Source organism: Labrus mixtus, chromosome 22 (genome assembly GCF_963584025.1).
Source record: "Labrus mixtus chromosome 22, fLabMix1.1, whole genome shotgun sequence".
Classification (NCBI taxonomy): Eukaryota; Metazoa; Chordata; class Actinopteri; order Labriformes; family Labridae; genus Labrus; species Labrus mixtus.
Window position 1 is genome coordinate 12254269 of NC_083633.1, and position 16718 is coordinate 12270986.

At 40.8% G+C, this 16718-nt stretch overlaps 3 protein-coding genes across 3 annotated transcripts; 1 reads left to right on the top strand and 2 right to left on the bottom strand.

The window, feature by feature from the left end:
* Positions 1 to 508: 508 nt before the first annotated feature.
* creld2 (cysteine-rich with EGF-like domains 2) lies at positions 509 to 4866 on the bottom strand. The gene is made up of 10 exons (XM_061029406.1): positions 4512 to 4866; positions 4265 to 4347; positions 4009 to 4119; positions 3771 to 3862; positions 3426 to 3602; positions 3214 to 3312; positions 2928 to 3011; positions 2010 to 2105; positions 961 to 1101; positions 509 to 873 (listed from the first exon to the last, which is right to left on the bottom strand). Exons 1-10 carry the CDS (start codon positions 4653 to 4655, stop codon positions 815 to 817), a joined length of 1086 nt encoding a protein of 361 aa, XP_060885389.1. The 5' UTR covers positions 4656 to 4866; the 3' UTR covers positions 509 to 814.
* Positions 4867 to 5145: 279 nt separating this feature from the next.
* alg12 (ALG12 alpha-1,6-mannosyltransferase) lies at positions 5146 to 8768 on the top strand. The gene is made up of 9 exons (XM_061030377.1): positions 5146 to 5341; positions 6116 to 6248; positions 6380 to 6553; positions 6675 to 6869; positions 6958 to 7060; positions 7165 to 7389; positions 7473 to 7642; positions 7936 to 8011; positions 8098 to 8768. Exons 1-9 carry the CDS (start codon positions 5183 to 5185, stop codon positions 8348 to 8350), a joined length of 1488 nt encoding a protein of 495 aa, XP_060886360.1. The 5' UTR covers positions 5146 to 5182; the 3' UTR covers positions 8351 to 8768.
* A 104-nt stretch (positions 8769 to 8872) lies between these two features.
* Positions 8873 to 15987, bottom strand: zbed4 (zinc finger, BED-type containing 4). The gene is made up of 2 exons (XM_061030376.1): positions 15790 to 15987; positions 8873 to 13686 (listed from the first exon to the last, which is right to left on the bottom strand). Exon 2 carries the CDS (start codon positions 13493 to 13495, stop codon positions 9689 to 9691), a length of 3807 nt encoding a protein of 1268 aa, XP_060886359.1. The 5' UTR covers positions 13496 to 13686; positions 15790 to 15987; the 3' UTR covers positions 8873 to 9688.
* Positions 15988 to 16718: the final 731 nt, after the last annotated feature.

The window sequence follows — 16718 nt, forward strand, 5'->3', positions numbered from 1 at the left end:
CCTGAGGAAGGTCTTTCCAAAAAGAGGTATCCTAACATCTAAGTGGTGACGGTATGGCCGACTTTCAAAAGAAGATGTCAGTGATAAAATGCTTTTTTTTTTGCAGTCAAGGTCCAATAGGAAAATTAACTGGGTTAATGCTGTTGGAAAATACTGTCAGTGTAAGGATACACAATATTGTTTTAAATAAACAGTATTGATGTGCAAAGTAAAAGACACTTAAATCTGGACAGGCATTAAATAAAGCTGTGAGATATAAACACATATATAAGGTATCTAAATACACAGAAATTCATTTTCTAGCCCTTTGCAATCAACTTAGGTGAAGCACTCCTCTTCATACAGATGTGAGCTATCCATATTCAGTATGATTAGACTGCCACCATGTGGTCATTTAGGATCACTGCAACATGACACAAGCATCATCCACATTCAACCTGCTCATTAAATCCATAGTACAACATCCTGAACTCTAAAATTAAAAAGTGACACATTTAGGTGACATGGGTTTGTTAAATTTGACATAATTCACCTTTATTCAAACACTTGCAATGTTAAAACCATTCAACAAATAAAGACAAGTGGTTGTTTGAGCACACCAAGGAGAAACAACAATGACCAGCTTACTCAGAGCATGAATTGTTTCTTTTTGTCCTTAAGTCCATGATCGGCAGCTGAAAATTCAATGTCTTAACTGCATCTGTTGGTTTGAAGTGCAGCTTGTACAGTAAGTGCATGTGGTTGAGGATTTTTTTTAAAACCGCCTTCAGATGCACAGAAATTTCGACACACCTTGGTCCCGGTTAATACTACATCAAAGCTCTTTATGTGGACTTGTGTTTGTCTCAGCAGCATCCGAGTCCTCCTCTTTATCTGATGACAATAAGCATAAAACAAAGTTTTCAAAGTTTGTACTTTAAAAGTTGTGCAACTAGTCCTTCAATCAACACTTATCCTCACCTGGTTGTGGCGTTTGGACACACTCGCCATCTAGCTCCTCAAATCCTACCGAACAGATGCACGCATAGCTGCCTTTATTGTTGAGACACTCCTGGTGCTCCGCAGAGCATACCGACTCTGGCTGTGAGCACTCATCAATATCTGAAGAAACAAACAATGCAGCAGTGACAAAAGTCAAACAATGTTTTTGTTTTCTGTGTCCACTAAGTCAGAAGGCTTTATCATAATTAGTGAGTTAGAACACTTTCTTAGTCTCAACTAAATCCAATGACTTACATTGCTGACCTCCTGACCCCCTGACCCTCTACCAACCTGAGATCCACCGGTAGGTCGTTACTCACTACTCCTCGGACAAACCTTAAAACTAAAAGGGGTCGCCTTGTATCACACCAAACAGATTAAACAAAATGTATAATTCCCTCTCACATTTGTGTTGGCATGGCTGTGAGGAGGCAGGAACTCTGATCTATTGTGGCATTGCCCTTCTGTGATGACTTTTTGGAGTGAGGTCATCTCAAGGCTGTCTTTTAATCTGAAAGTGAAAATGCCACTCTGCCAACTAGTTTGCCTTCTTTGTATTGGGCTAAGAAACACACAGTCAATGCTGACATAAAGAATCATCACATTGGAGTTTTTGTCAGTGAAACGTATTATTAGGATGAATTGGAAAATACATACATTTTGCTGCTTTAGCACAAAGAGGTTAAAGAGATTTACTGTCAATGGAATGGGCAGCCTCAGCCCTCTTCGAGTCTGACTGTGGAGATGAAGGACCCTAGAACTTTCTGAGACTGTACTCGGAAAATGTATTTCATGTGTTGTCTGTGTCTGTAAGTCTAACATCTCTTATTTCTTGGAACACAAAACTTCTTTGTTGTCATGAGAATATTACGATTGTAAAAATACAGTCGTCAGGTACTGTATTTCATTGTTGTTTAAAAATGACAGCCTATGTTTACGTCTCCTTAATATTGTAGTCATTGCTTTGTGGGTAGACCAATGGGAAGACAAAGTGAATGCTTCAAATGGGGATTTAAATACAGATATACCTGTGCAGGTGCCCTCTGTGTCTTGGTACCCGGTGGCACAATCTTTGCACTCATCAGGACCGGCTCCAGTGCAGCCTGAGCACTCTTTGTCACAGGCTGTGAAGGAGAAATGCACATTTTTTTTTTATTTATACAATTATCATTTTAATTGAACACTTCCTTCTAATCCAAAAACGATACAACACACAGGCTGTCCAATCACACAGAGGTCTGATGGTTTAGCTGCGGAACAGCGCTAACATGCTTCCTAGATTTACGCACAAAGACGGCACAGTGTATTTTGTATTAAAGCTGCAACCTGCGGTCTCATAAAGTCATCTTTAGTGAATGGCAAAAAACATCACATTTGAAGCAGAACTTCTTCATATAATGAAAAAGGATAGCTTGATGATTTCTGCCTGACTTGTTTTGTTGCCGTTAACCGCTCTGCTTAATGTCATTCTACATTTTTACGTGTTAACATGCAGTTCTAGGAGTACCTTATTTTAAATGATTAGAAACAAAAATAAAATCACACAGCAGTCTAGATGTCTATGTTTTGAGTTATAGTGATGTTGGCAAAAAATAGTCCGTTTCATTTGAAAGAAACCCCCGACCCAACATGAGATCGACACCCCTGTTGTAGGTAATTTAGAAATGATGTCACGTAATTCTCCGCAGAGCATCAAAGCAGACTTCAATCCACACTAGAATGTGTTGACAATGTACAACACGTTTAATATGCCTGATATGTTATTCACTGAATATAATTATCAGTGATTGAGACAGTTCTCCTTTTTAAAAAAAAGCTATCCGAGCAAAAGTCCTGCATGAATATGTCAGGCTTTAGTCATTTCACAATACTTCTATCAGCTAACAAACCAAACGGTTGTCAAAATAAGAGCATGAAGTTGACACCTAAAGCCTATGACCTCTTACCCTTGCAGGAGTAGGAGCCTTCCGTGTTAAGGCAGTATTGATCTTCTTTACAAGGAGGAAGGTCTGCCGAGCACTCGTTTACATCTGTAACACAATGACTGTTAGGCATCTTAACAGAAACATGTCTTGCATATCCCATTAGTTTAAAATCCACCTGCAGGTAAGTATTTCCCCTGTAAATGTCATATCTTAAATAATGGAAGTGTCTTTCTTTAACATGAGGATTCATTTGGAGGTTTAAGCCGTATTTCTTTGACAGTGATGCTCTACAACATGGCTCTCATACCAACACAAGCTTCCTGGTCATCCTCCTCCCAGCCTTCTTTGCACTCATCGCAGTCCTGGTGGGTCGCTCCCGTGCAGGTTTTGCAGGAGGAGTGGCATTCTGGTAGGAGGAAACGCATTCGGATTCACGACTGGCCTAACGTTCGCAACCTTTTCGACTTGTTTGTTTCTAAATGCAAACTGGTGCATCCGTTGGTGCGTGCAGACGTGTACCTGTGCACAGGGAGAATGTGTCATTCCTCACTTCATTGAAGTAGCCGTCGATGCAGTCGAGGCAGAAATCCCCTTTGTAACCGTGGTCACAGCTGCACTGTCCGTTCCCCCCGCGAGTCCCGTCGCCATCGCACTTTCCGTTTCCATGACAGGGTGTGTCAGAGCCTCCCACACAGGCTTTACGTTTAAAAAAAAAAAAAAAAAAAATGACATCATAAGCACATCACATGTTGAGTCTTTGACCCCACAAGATTTTTTTGTTTTTTGCGACAGTTTGAACAGTGCGCCGAGAAATGCAACCAACGCACGTAAGAGTCAAAGGTTTTATGGAAAGCTTTTCCTCACCGTTGCAGTCCGGTCCAAACGTTCCTTTCGGACAGCACGCTTTGATGGTCTCAATGCAGAACCACTTATGCAAATCGGGATGCTTCGTTTTCCTGCATTGCAACAGGAAACCAAAAAGAAGAAGACGTCAGGTTTGCCTCGCTTTACAGAGCGGGAACCGTCGTTTCACTAAACTAAAACCCCAGCGGGTAAAACCTCTGTCACTCAGGCCGCAACAATTACACAAGCCGACACCCACCTTTTGAACCACCAGGTCTCGAAATGGTCCTCATGCTCCTCTAGCATGTGGTTGCATTCAAAGCTGCTGCTGTCACAAAGCCCCTCCAGGATCTCCATCAGGCGGATCTCACTGTCATGGAAGCATTAGAGGAACGCAGATCATTGACTGCGATGTATGAAAAGAGACTGTAGCTCTGGTGGAAAGCAAACATTAGCCCTGATAACTAAGGCAGAGTGACCTGTGGTTTGGAAAGAACAGGATGCAATGACCTTACCTGGTCTCATATTTAGACAGTTTTCTCTCCTCCCATGCTGTGTTGCCTCCACCAAAGTTCTGCTTTGCTGTCCTGTCAAAACCCTTAAAATATGAAGAGTTTAATTGATTAGGTGAGAAACAGTGATGGGTTGGAGATAGGTCAGAAATCACCAGCATTAGATGGGTGGAATAATCCAGAAAAAAACATCAACAGCATGGAAAACAAACACACAGATAGAGATAGGTTAGCTCTCCGGCTCTCTTACCTTCTCGAAGTTATCAGTTATCTGCTTGCATGTTGAACAGGCACTTTTTAAATCCCTCTTGGCCCCAGTGACTTGAAAAAGTAAAAGAAGAGTGATGCAGGACAAAAGCCGCACAAGCCGCAGCTTTGGACCGGTGGACAGCATCTCAGCCGATCAATTCATACACAGTTTCATATCAGGGTGTCCTGCAGCCCCTCACAAGCAGGCTTTCAGCTCACATTAAAGTGTTGCAAGGGTTCTAAAACTACTATGTCGGTATTTATTCGCTTAAAATCGATTGAGCGTTATGTATGCAAAGCGCAACAGAGTATTATTTACATGCCGGGTGTTAAAAAAAAATGAAGCTGTTTTAGATTTCCGCGTCAGCCTTTTGGTCGTATTGTGGCTTGCGCTGATATGCTTGGACTACCTGCCAATCAATTGTTCAACCAATCGCAAGCCGCCACGCTCGGGACAAAAGCGCTCCTTTCCCACGTGTAAAAATTCAAGATACAAGTAGAATTATCCAATGTAATTTTGTTTTACGTTTAAGGTGCAGCTTTTGTTATATTATGTTTACAATACCTTAACTCCATTCTAGATAAATAATATGAATACTTGTAGCGATATGGGACGTGCTGTGTAGTTCACTTCCTCAATCTACCGGAAGTGGTAATCATCTTTCGGCTGTCATGGCTGAGAAAAGGAATGTTTGGGGGCTACCACTGTTGTTTTTATTGATAGCTGTGTCTCTCTTGCACTTATTTATCTGTCCGTTCACTAAAGTCGAGGAGAGCTTTAATTTACAAGCGGTGCACGACATTTTGTACCACAGACTTGACTTTGACAAGGTAAGAAGATGTTATAAATGCAGGAACAGTTATGTGCTAACAGGCTAACCATGCACAGCACCAGTGAATAATTATCATTATTTTCAAATGCAACTTTTGTGAAAACTTTGAGAGAACCGTACAAACTTCATTACAGTAGCAGAAGGATTTTTTTTTTTTAAAGGAACAGTCCTTTGGCTTTGGGGAAGTTTAGATTTTTTTGTAAATTTGTTCACTTTATTATGCTATTAAATAAAATTTTAAAATATAAAATGTAAATAGGAATGAATTCACATGTGTTTTCATGTCTGGCCTCAACACGGCCCATCTGTTTTAGGATTATTCAGAGACATTTAAAGCAAACATTTCCTCGTGCCATCACACTGACACAAATTGAAAGAAATACAAAGATAAAGTTAACAATTTAACAAAAACACTAGTATAACACAATAAATACCTCAGAAAAAGAGTGAGACAGTGATGAAAGGGAACCTGTTTCAAGAGACGTGTTCATTATTCTTACTGAGATATTGCATGTAATCTCACAGCTATAAAATGTATAGACTTGTAAGTTGTAGAATAATACATAACTTTATCATTAAGTCAAATATTCCCTCTATAATGAGTTTTCACTGTCAACAAATGTACCCAACTATAAAACTATATCTGCTCAGGATCCATAAAGAAGCTGTTTTGAAGCTTTAATGACATATCATGAAAAGATTGTGGCTTCCCAGCTGTCTGTAGTTGCTGGGTTGTGCTATTGTTGAAACCACAGTCTGCTCTGTCTTTCAGTATGACCATCATGAGTTCCCCGGGGTCGTGCCACGGACTTTCCTTGGTCCCGTCTTCCTTTCCCTAATCAGCTCCCCTGTCGTGTTTTTGTCCTCCCTGCTGGATGCACCGAAATTCTACACTCAGCTCACAGGTCAACCACTATTATCGAACACTTAGTGGGAACTATCAAAACCACTGTAATGTTGTTTATTATTATTTTTTTTTTAGTATGTAACACTTGAAACTAATCTGACAAGCGCTCTCTTGATGTTCTCTGTGCAGTCCGAGCTTCGCTGGGCTTGTGTGTCATTGGTGCACTGTGGCACATGCAGAGGGAGGTGAGGAGGCAGTTTGGCTCCACAGTTGCGGGGCTCTTCTGTCTGATGTGTGCGTCCCAGTTTCACCTAATGTTCTACAGCACCAGGACACTGCCTAATGTGTTTGCACTGCCAATAGGTAAGGTGCACTTGTAATAATCCAGAGACTCTGGATTAAGGATTTTGCTTTTCTGTTTCTTTAATCTGGGAGTAGTTCTATGAATTACATGATGACATTATATTTTTTTCCCCCCCATCAGTTCTTGTAGCATTCACATCTTGGATTGCTCAAAAGCATGGCCGCTTCATCAGCCTCTCTGCTCTAGCCATCATAGTGTTCCGGTCGGAGCTCTGCATCTTCTTGGGTCTCATGTTACTGATATCACTGTTGAGTAAGAGGCTTGGACTGATGCAGCTACTTTACTATGCTGTCCCTGCTGGAATCATGTCACTAGGTGAGTAGTAGTGATGTACAGTATATAAATATTCTATACTCAATAAATGACACTGATCTGGGTTTTAATGTTCTCTTGTCTTCTATAGCCTTAACAGTGGCCAATGACTCCTTCTTTTGGAGGAAGCTTTTGTGGCCTGAAGGTCAGGTTCTGTGGTACAACACTGTTCTTAACAAAAGTTCCAACTGGGGAATATCCTTTTTGTCAACTCAAGTACACTCCCACGTGTTTTTGTTTTAGCCGTCACATTTATGTACTTACTAAAATGATCCTTGACTTTCATCCCTCCCCAGTAAACCTCTCCCTTTTTGTGGTACTTTTACTCTGCTGTGCCCCGAGCTCTGGGCTGCACTCTGCTCTTCGTCCCCCTCGGCCTCCTTGACAGGCGGATGAGGCTGCTTCTGCTTCCCACCGTGGGCTTCATCCTCATCTACTCCCTGCTGCCCCATAAGGAGATGCGCTTCATTATATACACTTTCCCTGTGCTCAGTTTGGTGGCTGCTAGAGGCTCATCTTTCATGTAAGTTGAATCATATTACCTCAGTTCTTGCATTCAAAAGTACAGTTTTGAATTAATTACTTTTTTTTTACCTTTTATTTCAGCTTATGCAACTACCAGAAATCCTGGATGTATAAACTGGGCTCTGTGTTTGTGGTTGGACAGCTGATGACCAATGCAGCGTACACAAGTATTTGTCTTTATGTTTCCCACCACAACTACCCAGGGGGCCGGGGAATGCAGGAACTACACAGGCTTCTCCCAGACAAAGCGGGTCAGAACCACTACCTATCAAATCATTTTAACTCATACAAATGCTATTGTACATGCACACCACATTTTGGGTTCTTCAATTGCCATCAGTTATTTATTTTCCATATTGTGCATGTATCTCTACTTATATCATATACAGTTACTGTTAAGTTATTCGCCCATGTATTAAGAGCATATTTGTATGACTTACCATTTTAATAGACTGTCTACCAATGTAATTAGTGGGAATGCAGATTAATAAATAAAATGTAATACCAACAGTTCTCACGTTATTCAATGCCTTTACCTTCTCAGATGTCTTTGTTCATATCGACACCTATGCAGCTGAAACTGGAGTATCTCGATTTTTGGAGCTGAACACAAACTGGAGGCAAGTTTTTTTGTATTTTACATCGTTTACAGCTAAAACCAAAAAATATCACTTTTGTAATGGTGATTTTTTTTTTCCTCCAACAGGTATGATAAACGTGAGGACCTCAGCCTTACAAATCCTGAGGTAAAATTGTACTCTCACCTACTGATGGAGGCTAATGTAACAAAGATAAAGCTACTCCAGGACACTCATCATCCTCTGGCCTTCATAGAAGGTTACAGCAGCATTGCCTTCAACTTGTTCCACCTCCCTCCGGTCACAGTGCGGTTAGAGAGAAAAATTGTGCTGATGGAGAGAAGAGCTGTGCTGATGGAGAGAAGAGCTGTAAGCGGTTAGCAAAAAGCGTGAATGTATAGGAATGGTTTGTTGATGAACAAATGTTTTGGGTTTTATGAACGACTACAAAACACCAGACCAAAGGTAAAATGGATTGTCAAGGTTTTTTTTTCCTGATATGAAAAGTAACCTGCCTGTTATTCATGACATTCCACTAGGGTTTGTGTCGTCAAGTGATACACAAGTAAATTCATATAATGCATGACCTTTCTTCATGATGGTTAAAATGGGTAATATTTAACATTTTCTCAAACAAGCTTTGAATTACTTTTGCATAAGAACAGGAACAACAATTAATCTTGCATTCAAGGAGAAACTATTTGACAGGAAATGTATATTCTGTACATCTGATAGTAGTTTGTATATTTTTTGTAGATACACCTTTTCAGATAAATAAAACAGAGTGTTTGAAATGTAACTGTTGCATTGGGATTTAGTTTGAAGCCTTAAATGATTTAACCTGTTACACTCAATATAACATTACCTACACTTAATAACCAATAAAAAAAAAAACATAAGAAATATTGCATAAGGAAAACCTTTATTTACAAATGACCACAAAAATTTGCATGGTTCCAGTCTCAATGCTAAAACATTTATCAAATTAGGTTCCGAAGTCATTTCATATAAAAATGTACAGTACATTGTTTTTCTCAATAATAAACCCATAATTTAATCCCCTGGACATAAACTTAAATTGTGCTTAAGAGACAAATTGTATATTCCAAACAAACTGCTTATTCTGAAAATACAGCAATATCATACATCTTATTAAAAACAATTCAGCAAGTAAAAAAGAAAAGTTCTATTTCTAAATGACAGTACCATGAGCCACAAATTCACAATGAAAATTAAATAACATTAACTTAAAACATCTTTCAGTCACAGCATTTATTTTTGGGCCATGTTTCCATTCAGAAAACAACTCTGCATCTATCTTTAATACATAATTATCAAAAAAAAAAGAATCCTGAAGTGATTTGCGCAATTTAACAAAATATTTACAGTATTTTGACCTGAAGTAGTTTTGGATAAGGCACGAGGAGAGAGTCGACACAAAGAAAAACGAAAACATCAAATTTACAAGCAAACACATAATCACCAACCCCTACAGCTAGGAAAAAAACCTCCCTCCCTCCCTGATACACTTTTGACTGAGACCCCTCCAAACAGCTCCAAAGTGTTTAACAGTAGTACACATCACATAAAACCTCAAATCTGGCCTCGATAATAATCAGTGTATAAATCCATATTTTACATTTTGCTCAACAACCCCATTTCACAGCTACGCAACTTGGTCCTTGATAAAGGGTTTTTGAAGTTTTGCTTAACAATAAATCAGTACTGAAAATAAATCAAAGGGAGGTTAACCTTAAGGAAGAGCAAACCCTCCATGTTCTCCAATAAAGGCCTGGGCTGATTTAGGGCATAGTTGACACTAGCTGTGCTGAACAGCGTCTCTGCTGGGACAATGCTGGGCGGGCAGCCCACATAGCGGGCGGCTACTTTGGCAAGATCAGGCCACAGGAACTTTTTAAGGTTCCAGTAGTCGAGGGGGTCACAGCTTTGATCAAGTATGTCTTCCTCAAGGTATTCCAGCACTACCAGCTCTGAGGACTTTGGCTTTTCCTCGTGTTTTATCTTTTGTCGGATATCAGCCATAAGGGACCAAAGGTTGTCCTTGTTTGAGTTGGGGGTGTTGGATGAAACTGGGGCCTCGTTGCAGCCATTGGGCAGTGGAGGCTTAACTGCCACTGAGGTAGAAGATGATGAGTCCAGCTCCCGGATTAGATCCTGCTTCCACTGCTCAGCTTCCTCCTCTGTGAACAATGAAGTCTTGTATCGTGGGTCCAGCATGGTGGCCCAGGTGTATCGTGGGTCATACAGAGTGGCAGACATTCTGCTCACCATGGCTTCCTTTAAAGACTTGAGCATGTTGTCAATGCCCACAGTTTCATCAAACAGCAGGTCTATCTTTCTGTTCAGGATGTGAATGAGTGGTATCACTTGTCCCAGAGTGGCAGTGCGGTTGCTCATCTCCCTGTAGGCGACTTCGAAAGGTTTCAGTGCATTGCAGACCGACAGCATAACCTCCCACTGATCGCAGCTGATCATTTCCCTGAAATTGCACTCTATTGACAATTCATCGATGGCTTTCTTCTGCTCCACCAGCCGCTCCAGCATGAAAAAAGAGGTCCTCCATTTAGAAGGAACATCCTGAATCAGTTGGTTCTCTGGAAGCTGGTGGACCCTCTGGAGCTCAGCCAGTTTCTCCTTGGCATTTGCCGAGCGGTGCACACGTTCACAGATCTTTCGTGCAATACTCAGAAGGTTCTGAACCATTCTCTGGCTCTTTATGGCTTCGGTAACTATGAGGTCTATAGTGTGTCCAAAACACTGCATGGTGACATGGCCATGGTCCTCTAAGGTGTTTCTGATGGTGTTGTTATCAGTTACAGTGAACCCCTTTTTCAGCCCTGATGAGGCGATCCAAGTATCCCATAGATACTCAAGCTGCTTTGGGATGTCATGCATATCTTGATCACAGTCTATTTGTGAGACACTGAGGAGAGCGGAGCAGTGAAAGTCCTGACCCTGTGGTCTGACACTGGACTCGTATGTTGCCCAGTGGGCAGTAAGGGTCAGGTATTCTCTTGTTTGGCTGCTAACCCAAATACTAGTAGTGAAGTGTACGACGCCACCTTCGGCCTCTTTCAGGTGGGTCAGCACAACGTCCTTCACCCTTTCGTACATATCTGGTATGGCAGTGCTGGTAAAGTAAGAAGAAGGTGGTAGAGAATACTGAGGCTGGAGGTGCTCTAGTAGTCTGTTCAGTCCAGCATTCTCTACCATAGCTGATGGCTGAAGATCCAGTGCGAGCATTTCTGCAATAAGTTTGGTGATTTTTTTGGCAACCGGGTGGTGTTCATCAAACCTCTCATGGTTCTGTTCCGTCTCATAAACATTAGTGTCCATGAGCTCTTGTTTAACGTGAATTTCAGCAGACGGCACATCACCTGAGATAGTTTTGTTACTTTCAAGAACATGTCCATGAAACCTCTGCATGTGCCTGAAGAGGCAGCTTGTGCCGAGGTTCGTAGTCTTTTTGCCTCTGCTAATTGTGCGGCTACAGTGCAAACAAACCACCTTTGTGGGGTCAGCAGGGGAAATGGAAAAATGGTTCCACAGTTTTGATGTCTTTTTGCTGAAAACAGGCATGGTTTGTGACTTTTTCTCACTGGCAGGGCTCTCAGTTTCTTTGGTTGAAACTGCATCTGTTGCTGTGAGATTGGTGTAAGGATGAGGGGAGGATTTCTTCTCATCTGTGCTTTTTTGGTTTTTGAGGACGTCTGGGTGGCGTCTCATAAGATGCCTCATGAGACAGCTTGTACCAAAGTCGCCCCGTTTACCCCGACTGATGACACATGGACAGTAACGGCACAGTGCTTTTAACTGGTCAACTGGTGACACTATGAAATGATGCCACACTTCAGATTTCACCCGTTTCATGATCTTCTTGTTTTGCTGGAAAACTGAATGATCCTGATTGAGGCTTTGACCTTCAGGGAGGTCACATGGTAAAGAAGTTAAGGGTGTATCCTCACCTTGAGTACTGAAGGAGAGACTGACAGACGACTCCTGTCCTGAGAGATGCATAGCCTCATCACATTCTTCTTTTATATTCATGCTTTCCTCTATGTTTTGGGGTAATTCATCTGATAAGGTTTCTGGTGAGGCTGGCAGAAGAGGTGATTCTTTTTTTAAATCCAGTGGATCTTGTAGTTGTGTGCGGGACAATAGTGAGGGTGGGTTTGTATACGGTGGGGGGATGTGATTGCCCTGTCCATTTTCCTCAATGACAACCTCTTTGTGGGCCCTCCACATATGACGAATAAGACAGCTAGTCCCTAGATCCTTTCCATTTTTACCCCTACTGAATTCATTCATGCAATGGATGCAAACTGCTTTGGAATTATCAGCAGGTGACAGGTAGAAGTGTTTCCAGACAGCTGATCTCCGACGGGAACTTGAGCTTTTAGGGGTCCCAGGAAGACGCTCTGGCCCTCCTTCTGCCATGTCTTCAAGGATGCTTTCATTGGAATGTGAGGCTGAGAATGAGCTGAAAAGACTGTCAGTGTTGGTATATGGTTCTAGTTTTGGTTCGACTTTTGGTAACACTACTTTGGAAGAAAGATCTGAATTTTCAGCTGAGGAAGTGGACGGTGAAGTGTTCTTTGAGGCAGAAGAGACGACGCTATTAGTCAAGTCTCCATTTTTTGGTGAGTTTGGGGTGGGAGGTATCAAACATGAGGAAAGAGAGCTATTCAGATTTGAGGATGCATCTCCATCTTGTAAAAGCACAGTGGGGTGAGCCCTTCGTACATGCCTCATTAAACAACTTGTACTGAGGTCTTTCTCATTTTTTCCCCTACTGAATTCTTTCATGCAGTATAAACAGATTGCTTTGGTACTGTCCCTTGGTGATATACAGAAATGATTCCATGCAGGAGATTTTTTCCTCGGGTTGGTATTACTCCTCATAGATGACAAAAGGCTCTGGGTGACAGCATCCATGGCAACATCATAAAGGGTGCTTGTGTATCCACTTAGTAAATTACTGTAATCATCACCATCTTTAGTTACAAAGGGACCAACTGAGCTACCAAATGCTAGCCTTTCATCATCCTGGGTTTCATCATCCTGGGTTTCATCATCCTGGGTTTCCTCCTTCAATCCATTTGTTTCCCCGATCTCCTCTTTGATATGTTGACTTTCTTCATTGCCATTTTCATACTTTTCACTCTCTGTATTTCCCTCAGTATCAGTGTTTAGGCAATTATTTGAAAGAGCTGGAGAAGCTGGATCAGTTTCACTTGCTTGGTCTGACTCCAGCTGTTTTTCATCCTGAGAAGATAAATTGAAAGAAGGGGGAGAGTCTGTATCCAGTGTTAACGAGGAGCAAGCGGTTGACTTTTCGTCTGCAGCCTCGTGAGGGTTAATGGTGTAGGATTTGAACACGTAACCATCCTGGCCCTCAATTTTCAGGCAGGTCCCTTTTGCCTCTCTTCTTTTATTTTCAGTGAAGCCATTAGGCTCACTATCCATATCCTCAATGATGTGAGAGACCTCTTCCTCCCCATCCATGGCAGCAGCCCAAGGGTTTCTTTAGAGTTGTCAGGTCTGTGTCATCAACTGTAATCAATTTTTTCAGGAGTAGTCATCGATACTGCAGCTCAAGCAGGGGTTGTAGAAAGTGTGTGGTTGTCAGGGACACAGTAAGCCTGCTTGCCCCTCTCCATTTAGGCCTTAAGGATTTCCACCTCTCCACACATAATCTACAGAGAGGGAGAGAGAACAACAATTTAAGCACTGTGTATTTCTAAAAATCTTTTTTTTTGTACACAACATTTGATGATCTTTTAATTCTATACAAAATATTGAACTGGATCTTCATACAAGGTATGGCAGAAACAGTTGATGCATTGCTGTTGTCAAAACTCTTGCTTTAAAACACTATTTCGCAAGACTCATACAACATATTGCCAATATTCATCATTATTTTTCCTTTGAATGCATCTTTGTGGTAGTAAACTTCCAAACGCTGAATTAACCAGCTGTCAACCCACACCAACGCAGCATTAATTTTGGTATTCACGAGGCTACGCTGTCTCATGTGCATGTTTAGGCCTGGCATACAGGTCTTCAGGAGGACACCTCTTCCATGAAGGGAACAGGGATACTTGTGTTTCATGTTTTCATTAAGCCCACACACTTCAGCAGATGGCAGCACTCATTGGCACATCCTGAGGTACTTAAAATTGTAGAAAATGACTCATAATTACAGAGACCCCTAATCTATGATTCCTGCCACAATATTTGGATATAGTCTATGAATGTATTATCAGCACGACAATATTTAAATAGTCATTAGTCATTTATGTAGTGTAAAATGGGCAAGGAAAATATTTTACCTGTGTTAAAGTTCAACCTAGCCGAAATACATGGAGAGTAATACAAAACCCTAAAGAAATAAAAATCTACACTTTAAGTTTGAACCACTTTGATGAGATGTTTTAAATCCTAATCGAGCTGATAAATATAATCACAGTGGCCAAAATGCTCAAAATGACTCTATATAAAAAGGAAAACCAAACAACTTCAGCCTCAATGTAACCACTGAGTGGAATAATCATCCCTCTAACAAGCCAAGTTATTCACGGAAGTCGTTTTTTATTACAGGGATGTTGCATACAACTGCATTTATTTAATAGGGTTTACATAATAAGCTGTCACTGTCGAATATTGTGTGTTTTATTAATAGATCTCTCTTTACTCTCATTCTGATCCCAGGTATACTACTAGCATTGGAATCAAGGAAAAGGTGTGTAAAACACGACTACATATTCACTTTGCACTCAATTTAAAGTCCAAGTACCATCTCTTCAAAAGGAGCTATTGTTTTTTTTTTTCCTGTACCAGTGCATTAAAAAAGCAAAAATCGTGTAGATAAAGCAAAACATCCATAGGGAAATAGTTGATATTTTACCAAACAACTGTTGAAAATAGTAATTTCAACAGTCAGGAGTTTTGTTATAATATTAGAGATCATTAAAACACACAAGACCAAACAATGCAACCAGAGATATAGATCAGCTGTGAGGACTCTGAGAGACTCTAAATACAGTCAGCTTGTACCTATTTGTGTTAATTCTTCTTATTCAAACTTCAGTAAATGATGCCTCCATACCAAATTGTACGCTTAGTCTAATTCCTAGTTTCACTGGAGAGGTACTATAAAACAATGAATAGCCATTTCCTTAGTGAACAGTGACAGACAGTTTTTCCGGGTTTGGCTAAAGTGCTAGTCAGGAAGCAAGAGGACAGCACAAAATTGCCCAAGCGGACTGACTAGCTTTTATCTTCACACAGCATACCAACTTGTAAATGTTGATTTACAAACACTCGTAGATGTCCTACAAGAGAAAACAACGAACAACCGTAACAATATATATTTAATGGTATAATAATAACATACTACTGGCAGTGACGCGACACCATCAGTAAATACCACGGTGGCTATCCTTGTGCTAACTGGGTTAGCAGCAAGGCTATAAACACAAAAAACGTCATTCAGGTAAAGCACTTGTCACATGGCTTTTTAAGCACAGATATTCCAGACAATTAAAGTTCTACAACTACAGCCCCCACGTTGTAATTGAACGGGAGGGGCTTTTGGTAAATTTCGGACCACACCACGACTGCTAGCTGGTTAGCTGCCAGCTAGACCACACACAGGACATACAAGCTAACCTGGCGAGGCAGAACCCAGCCGTGGCAACACACGAACCACACGGGATCCAAATCAGACCAGCACTCACCACGACGTCCTGCTCACATTAAATCATTTTCAGACGTATACAAACGCTCAAGATACTCACTGTGAAGTACGACCGTGTAATCACCGGGTTTCGGCTCCTAAATAGTTAAAAAATGACACATTTGATTGATCCAGAGGGGGTTCACTTTGTTGCTTTTGTCTCCTGGTTAGCTAGCAGTTCACGTTCGGCCGAAGTAGCTCCACACAGCGTCGGACGGAAGGAACATGTTTTCATGATGTCACCGGTCGCAGGGTCTTCTGTAGGGCAATGGGTAGTAGGGTCGTCTATGGGTAATACTTGTAATAACCTATTTACACAGCCCATGGTAATGACACTGCATTTAAAAACACATCAACCCTTCTTTACTATTTGACGAGTTTTTTTCACTCATTAAAAGTTTCTATTCATGCTGATTGGGGACGATTTATTTCTAGAGTCAATATATTCGAAATAATTTTAAAACCAAAAGTGACTTCAGATATGGAATTCTTTATCTATGTGGGTGACTTTAAACTATAATTATAATAATTACAATAATAATAATAATGGTTCACGTAGATATTTATTGTTATTGGACAGTTATCACCCTGCACTCAAATGATGTTGTTTGAACTAACAAAACAGAAAGCGACAGTACATTTAGACGGATAAAAACAAACAGCAGCCTTTAACAACAAATAATTATTACTGCACAATTAAATATTGTTATCGACCGTGTGATACGTTCATGGTCTAGGATAATTGGAGTCAAATTTGGTTTTACCATCCTTGCACGTTATCACGTTATCACGTTATTGGTTCTTTAAAAGACTGAGTTTAAAACTTTAAAAGTCCCCTTTACTAAGCACCTTCTCTCCCCCCCTTTCTCTCTTTCTCTCTAGTCGCTTTTTGTATCCTTTCTTAGGTATTTCATATAGTTTTGTAGTTTTTCTGTTCGTAGTATGATGTGTGTCTATTGATGTCTTAGTATTTTGCTGTCTTTATTTGTT

Excerpts from the sequence above, each read along its gene's own strand:
- alg12 (XM_061030377.1), top strand. The coding sequence starts at position 5,183 with ATGGCTGAGAAAAGGAATGTTTGGGGGCTACCACTGTTGTTTTTATTG. Across the intron at positions 7,643-7,935 it reads GCTTCTCCCAGACAAAGCGG|ATGTCTTTGTTCATATCGAC; the intron begins GTCAGAACCACT and ends TTACCTTCTCAG. Across the intron at positions 8,012-8,097 it reads GAGCTGAACACAAACTGGAG|GTATGATAAACGTGAGGACC; the intron begins GCAAGTTTTTTT and ends TTCCTCCAACAG.
- zbed4 (XM_061030376.1), bottom strand. The coding sequence starts at position 13,495 with ATGGATGGGGAGGAAGAGGTCTCTCACATCATTGAGGATATGGATAGT.
- creld2 (XM_061029406.1), bottom strand. The coding sequence starts at position 4,655 with ATGCTGTCCACCGGTCCAAAGCTGCGGCTTGTGCGGCTTTTGTCCTGC. Across the intron at positions 4,120-4,264 it reads CTGTCTAAATATGAGACCAG|TGAGATCCGCCTGATGGAGA; the intron begins GTAAGGTCATTG and ends CTTCCATGACAG. Across the intron at positions 3,603-3,770 it reads GTTTGGACCGGACTGCAACG|CCTGTGTGGGAGGCTCTGAC; the intron begins GTGAGGAAAAGC and ends TTAAACGTAAAG.